This window comes from Oncorhynchus masou, chromosome 24 (genome assembly GCF_036934945.1).
Source record: "Oncorhynchus masou masou isolate Uvic2021 chromosome 24, UVic_Omas_1.1, whole genome shotgun sequence".
NCBI lineage: Eukaryota > Metazoa > Chordata > Actinopteri > Salmoniformes > Salmonidae > Oncorhynchus > Oncorhynchus masou.
The window spans coordinates 36864665-36872194 of record NC_088235.1 but is presented as its reverse complement, the minus strand read 5'-3'; the positions used below and the strand labels follow the sequence as shown (position 1 = coordinate 36872194).

General features: G+C 41.0%; 1 protein-coding gene across 2 annotated transcripts; it reads left to right on the top strand.

Moving 5' to 3' along the window:
• Nucleotides 1-491: 491 nt before the first annotated feature.
• Nucleotides 492-7347, top strand: supv3l1 (SUV3-like helicase). Of its 2 annotated transcripts, XM_064933807.1 has the most exons (15): nucleotides 492-940; nucleotides 1348-1425; nucleotides 1549-1656; nucleotides 1780-1894; nucleotides 2185-2353; nucleotides 2925-3036; nucleotides 3517-3594; nucleotides 3813-3904; nucleotides 4100-4280; nucleotides 4468-4561; nucleotides 4794-5013; nucleotides 5131-5211; nucleotides 5340-5516; nucleotides 6145-6293; nucleotides 6471-7347. In XM_064933807.1, exons 1-15 carry the CDS (start codon nucleotides 655-657, stop codon nucleotides 6877-6879), a joined length of 2349 nt encoding a protein of 782 aa, XP_064789879.1. In that variant the 5' UTR covers nucleotides 492-654; the 3' UTR covers nucleotides 6880-7347. The 2 variants fall into 2 exon arrangements, with proteins under 2 accessions (XP_064789879.1, XP_064789880.1); XM_064933808.1 differs by lacking the exon at nucleotides 5131-5211.
• The last annotated feature ends 183 nt before the right edge of the window (nucleotides 7348-7530 follow it).

Sequence of the window (7530 nt, the reverse complement as noted above, 5' to 3'; positions counted from 1 at the left end):
TATTGTGTGCCACTGATCGCACTCAAGTGCTGAGTCATAATAGGCATTCTATTTTCGTGATTGAAATGTCAACTTGCAGCTAACATTTGTTAAGAGTTTCTAAACCCAGAGGCAGAACATCACAAGACGACGCACAAGTGTTATCGGGGATTTATTTGGGAGAAGCAGTTTCTGCCGAACTTTATACTGTACTGTCTTTCATTTGTTTTCTGTTTTTTCTGGGGGGGGGGGGGGGTTGCACTTTGACGTTTTTGGGGTCCGTTTGGTTTGTGGAATTTATGCACTACAGACTTTCCAGAAGTATTGTCGGTAGACTTGTGCTGCTATAATACATGTATTATTTGAATGTATCATCAAGTAATATCTAAAGAAACAGCTTGTATATTTTCTAACTAAAGCACTGCATTTTGTGAATTAATACAATAAACAAATTTAACAAATCGGTGCAGGCATATTTCTGGACTACAATCCAAACAAGGGTCCTCCTGCACGTTGTATCACAGAGAGAAGCCGATGTTGACCGTCCTCTGCTGCAATACTGTGCAAAGTTTTACCAGGGAAAAGATTGATAAACTGCAAAATGGGACATTGAAAAGTGTTTATTGACACACCAGACAAGGCAACATAATCGCGGACAATATCTAGCAACTAAGAATGTCAATAAACCGCTGTATGCTTCTGTTCTCACGAGTACAACACAGAATATGCGCCATATCTGTACGAAACACAAATGCTCTGGTGGACAGTCGTTGTGTACACTCTGGATCTATAACGTTCTTGAAAGGGTCCTTGTCTGGTTCTGTGTCCACCAGACAAGGTGTTTCTTCAAACAGTTCGTCGCGACCACCAGACACCTCACTATTTGTGCCTCTCAGCATCAAGAGTGATGTCGGCAGTGATGGGGCTGTGGGAGCTGAGCTCACGCAACCTTTGGACAAAAGTACTGTACATCCATACTGTAGTGCTAACTGTTAATGTTGATTGCCATCTACACAGATTAGCTGTCAATAGAAAACTGTCAGTATATCTGTAGCTGACTGCTACTAAACTGTTGATGATATCCTCCACTTAGCTGTCATCAACAGGCTAACGTTGGCCCTGAGACATGGCTGTATTTTAACTATATACTATGGAGTCTACAGCCATGACTCAGTCGTAGCTAGATAAAAGCTAGCTATGAATCTGAGACTTTTCAAGATCTTATGAACTGTTGGACAAATTCCCTGTCAATAGATATTTTGTAAACGTGTTCGCTGTGACTTGCTTTCTATAATGTTTAGTCTATAGCTTTAAGAATAGGTCTACTGTATGGCAATTTTACCAGACCCATGTGGTTTCTCCTAACAGATGAACTTCTCAAAATGTTGAACAAGTTCTACAAAAGGAAAGAGATGCAAAAAATTGCAGCTGATCAAGGTCTCGATGGTGAGAACAACTTAATCGTTTCAACTGGCTGGCATAACGGTCTGGTACTCTCATCAAATATATTTTTTTGTGATGATACTTCTCCAACTTATGGTCATACTAATACATTGATCTCCATGTCAGCTCGCCTCTTTCACCAAGCCTTCATCAGTTTTCGGAAGTATGTGCTAGAAATCTCTATGCTCAGTGCAGACCTTCATATCATCTTCAATGACATATGCTGTGGAGCAGGTGAGTTCAACACTGTGCTTATCATTTAAGGAATCAAGTGATTTAAAGCAACTGCAAGTTGAAACTTAATTCCAACCCCTCACACCCTGTCAACTGATGAGTGTTTTTGCTTGTGCTCGTCAGGCCACATAGATGACCTTTATCCTTACTTCATGAGACATGCCAAGCAGATTTTCCCCATGCTGGACTGCATGGAGGATCTACGCAAAATCAGTGATCTGCGTGTACCAGCTAATTGGTAAGTATCACACGTCATCTTCAGGTGACCTCAACTATATACACATTTTTCATTTTGAAAATGCTCTTCCATTCATTGTATCCATTTGTGTGTGTGTGTGTGTGTATATATATATATATATATATATATATATATATATATATATCACACACACACAATGGATACAATGAATGGAAGAGCATTTTCAACATGAAAAATGTGTGTATGTATATAGTTGAGGTCACCTAGTGCCGTGTTCACGCAATACTCCACACAACTGTCTTTCAGCCATCCACTTGAATGTTTCCCAGGTACCCTGAGGCTAGAGCCATCCAGAGGAAGGTGATATTCCATGCTGGCCCCACCAACAGTGGAAAGACCCATCATGCAATTCAGAGATACCTGGCTGCCAAGTCTGGAGTCTACTGTGGACCGCTGAAGCTGTTAGCCCACGAGATCTTTGAAAAGAGCAACAATGCTGTTAGTATAACCCCACATTCACTAGTATACCCTTCCATAGAGAGAATACGTCATTTAGAAGACTTTTTGCATACTGTGGCAAATGGGCAATTCCATGCTAATGGAATTATGCTAGGACTTTTTACTTTAAAATGCCAAACAGAAACCATTGATTTCAAGGTTTACCAAACCATACAACTCAATGAACAATGACTACTTTAAACAATTTACACAATACATGAAATAAAAAAAATGCAAATTCAAAGTTTTATGGTAAAATGTATTTTATTCTCCTGTAAATGTTTTTTTGTAAAATGTTCCGTGGAAATTGTTGAAATTGGGCCTTGTGAATAGAGTTCCATGGTTTGTTCAACTTTAAAATCAATGTTTTTTGTTTGGTATACATTTTAAAGTGAAAAATATGAGTCTCAGCGTAATTCCATTACATGGAATTGCCCTTTTACCTTGAAAAATTAGAGGTAAAATGTGTTTATCTAAGTGTTTCTTACCAATAATTTCCAAAATGTTTTAAGTTCATTCTCAGAGCACTATGTCAAAGGAAGATGTTAAATTTACTTTTTGTTTCTCCCAGGGTGTGCCATGTGATTTGGTGACAGGAGAGGAGAGAACATTTGTGGATGAGGAGGGGAGACAAGCTGAGCATGTGGCCTGTACTATCGAGATGTGCAGTGTCACAACACCATGTCAGTATCTTACCTTATCGCTCAACTTGTTAAACATATTTAATGTACATTAGGGTATTTTATCACTACCATTCAAGTTAGGGGTGTCAAACTAATTTTGCCCTGGGGGCAGCATTCTGTCTTCAACGAGATCCAGAGGGCCGCACTGAAAATCGGTTATATTTCCTCGCTGTCAAAATTTGCCAAAAAATGTCCTCTATCTATTGTTTTGGGGATTTCCGATGCTCCCTGACTGTGCAGCTTTCATTCAGGTGATTATTAGCGAGCTGGACACAGTCAAGAAGCTGTAGGAGTGTAGGTCCATTATAATTTCAAAACAATTTCAATTTGTTTTTAGTAATTTTAAAGTATACTGTTTGTTTGACACCCTTGATTTAAGTATTTGATTCATTTCTGATAGAGCTCGACTGCATTTGACGTTTCTTATCACCATCTGAGTGTTGACTAACATGTGAAATGTGTCTTGTGTGTTTTGTCCAGATGAAGTTGCTGTCATTGATGAGATCCAGATGATCAGAGACATATCGAGGGGATGGGCCTGGACTAGGGCTCTGCTTGGTCAGTAACTTCACTGTGACAGTTAGGACAAACTACAGGCCATTGTAAGATCACAAAATCTGAATATTTGGTTTCACTTTGTTATGGTACATAAATAACAAGCTATTTATTAAGTCAATAATAATAATAAGGTAAAATTATGATTTCACAGTAATAACTAATGCATTGTTCTTTTTCCGCTTTCCCTCTTATGCCTTTACTTTGTGTCCCGGGAATAGGTTTGTGTGCTGATGAGATCCATGTGTGCGGAGAGCCTGCAGCTATTAACTTTGTCACAGAGCTCATGTACACGACAGGGGAGGAGGTGGAGGTGAGTCTGGGCAATCTAGTGACCATTAGTGTGTTTGGCTTCTAATGAGACTGTTCCAGTCATCATGTCATTAACATGATTATACTGAATACCAACGGTCTCATCCTATGAGAATATAAACTCGGGATTCCAGACCGACTCCCAAAAAATACTTGCGACGTCAAGTGTCTTACAGTTGACCCAATCTACTGGCAGGTTCGTAACTACAAGAGGCTCACTCCTTTCTCAATACTGGACCATGCTGTGGAGTCTCTGGATAACCTGCGACCAGGCGACTGCATCGTATGCTTCAGCAAAAACGATATTTACTCCATCAGTAGGCAGATCGAGATCAGAGGCCTGGAGTGTGCGGTCATCTACGGCAGCCTTCCACCTGGTACGGTTGTTTTTAGATGTCAGTAATTGAGGTGATGGAGAGTGAAAAATGTCAAATACGGACATTCAACTTGTTCAGGTGCTGGACGGAAAAACAAATAACTGATATACTCCCGCTGTGACATTACTCATCCTTAAATGTATAATAGTGTGTATCATTAAAGCACTGTTAATTATATGGTCAATAGGCACCAAACTATCTCAAGCAAAGAAGTTCAATGACCCAGAGGACCCGTGTAAGATCCTGGTTGCAACAGATGCCATAGGGATGGGACTAAACCTGTAAGTTGAACATTGAAACTGATTTTATTAGCATATTGTTGAAGCTTTTTTAAATTTTAATTTATCGCTGACAATACATATTACGTTTGAAGTACATTGTTCTACAGATTGTCATAAAAATACTTAACAGAAAATATATACACATTTCTTGCATGATTAGTTGATTTTTAGTTTGCTGTAAAGTTGTAGTTGTTGCCTCTATAAGCGCGCTACCATGTCCCTCCCACACTAGGAGTATTAAGAGAATAATTTTTAACTCACTGGTGAAACCCAACATCAATGAGAAGGGTGAGAAGGAGCTGGACACCATCTCCACATCTCAGGCTCTCCAGATCGCCGGGCGGGCCGGACGCTTCAGCTCCATCTTCAAAGAGGGCGAGGTCACCACCATGCACCGCGACGACCTGCCAATTCTCAAGGAGATACTCAGCAGGAACGTCGACGCCATAGAGGTGAGGAACAGCACATGGGCCATTTCTGAATTTTGACCTTCTGTTCGGACTATTCAATATCCTTTATTTTATTTAATGCCAATCAAGTATGACATGGTGTTAATTTCCTAATTCTAGACAGCTGGGCTGCACCCCACAGCAGAGCAGATTGAAATGTTTGCCTACCACTTACCTGATGCCACCTTGTCCAATCTGATAGTACGTTTCTTTACTTCATTGCAATTTACTCTGTAACGAGAATCAAGATTTACGGTTGGTCAATTTACAGATTAATATTGAATTATTTGTGTTCATTTAAAAGTAACCCATTTTCTTTCTACCGCCAGGATATATTCGTGAGCCTCTCCCAAGTTGATGGTATGTACTTTGTGTGCAACATTGACGACTTCAAGTTCCTGGCTGACATGATCCAGCACATTCCCCTCAACCTGCGCTCTCGATATGTGTTCTGCACTGCGCCCATCAACAAGAAGCAGCCCTTTGTGTGCACCTCCTTCCTGAAGGTAGGAGCAGAGACATGTTTACAGCAGAATCCCTTTTCCATTAGCAAAACTTGTTTAAACATCTGGGCCCGCATTCAGAAAGTATGAGTAGGAGTGGTGATATAGGATCGGCATTGCCTTTAAGACCATAATGAATAAGATTGTATGGACAGGGGGAACCTGATCCTAGATCAGCACTACTACTCTGAGACACTTTGTGAATACAGACTTTGACCTCTGACTGAATTTAACTGGTTAACACCCTAATTTAATGTTATTCAGGAATAGGTCCACCATTTGGAATATAGAATTTGTCATAGGCAGCACATGTCCTTGCTTGAGTCACGTCATTGATTAATATTCTGGCATGACGTTGCCAGTTTGCCTCTGATATGAACCGTCTTACTGGAACTATAACAGCATTGATAAGGTTTTATTGTTGGTTGTTGAGCTTTAAGGGACGTGACATGAGTGGTATTCAGGCAACAGTATTGATAAGATCTGTTGTGAATTGGATGAATGACATATTACTGTGACTATGGTCTAAGTGTAATCCTATTGATAAGGTTTATAGCACTATAGTGTTTGGGGCTGGATGATGAGACTGATTGGGAGAGTGTCACATCACACACAATCTCTCCTTGTCCAGTTTGCCAGACAGTTCAGCAGAGATGAGCCCCTGACTTTTGACTGGGTGTGTCGGCATGTCAGTTGGCCGCTGGTCCCACCCAAGAACATCAAGGACCTGGTGCACCTGGAGGCTGTCCATGACGTGCTAGACCTCTACCTCTGGCTCAGGTGATTCCATCTCTACCTTACCAATATCAAACCATTCACCTAGCCAAATTACCTATTGCTCTTATACTAATAGTCATCACAGAATTGAGTAACACAATGTGTATAATGAGATCATTGATTGTCTTTATTGCAAATAATCTGAATTCGATAGTAATAATCCTCTCCACATGTCGCCAGCTACCGCTTCATGGACATGTTCCCGGACGCAAATCATGTCCGAGAGATCCAGAAGGAGCTGGACAGCATCATCCAGGTGGGTGTGCGCAACATCACTCGACTCATCCGGGCCACGGAGACCAACGCCCCCCCGGGGACAAACCCGCTGTCCAACCAGAGGAGGCTGGGGCCCAGCCCAGTATCCCCAAGGAGGGTCCGAGGGGCCCCCAAGGCCCAGGACAGTGGAGTAGAGGGTTGGCAGCTGGATAAGTCCCTAGGTTCCCGCCTGGTACAGGAGGGCTTACTGACCCCTGACCTCCTAAGGCAACTGCAGAAGGAGTGGTCCAAAGTGCACCGACAAGAGGAAGAAGGAGTTAAACTGGTTGCGGGGAATAATAAAACAAAAGGGAATAAGAAGAAGAAGAAGTGACAGTCCCAGTTTCTGCCTTAGGTCCTAACTAAAACATAGCAGGTTTTGTCTCATTTTGACTGGACTTCATACCAGGCGGTGTCATGCATTTTCAGTGGCTAAAGATGTGATTAATTGTATGTGTAGGTCCCAGCTCCTGCTCAAAAACAGATAGTCATTTTATGGGCCAAAAGGTGATGTAAAAATCCAAAGTAATATCTTATCTTATTACACAGTCATTTTGCGGTAATCTTTTTATCACTTGAAAAGTAGAGTGGTTGACTGCATCTTCACGTAGTCGGATAGTCTGTCTCGCGCAGCAAGTAATGACAATGTTACACTATGTGCCCATCACATGCTTGGGCTAGCCTAGTGTAACTGCCAGAAACTCAAATGTTACCACCACTGATTTATATGCCCCTATGTATGATTTAAGGAATTGAAATAGCATAAATGATAAGGTCATTGATTAAAACAATTGTAATAATATTTTGGTTTTGATGAGGCCTTTTGTATTCATTTGATGTGAGTAATAAGGTGGCGAATGTCTCTGTAATAATTTGACACCTTACTCTGTAACGACAATGTTGTAGACCTATCATACAGCTTCTTAACATATCAACAAATGTTAAATGGTTATAAGATATGTCATGACAATGATTGTCTTGCCTT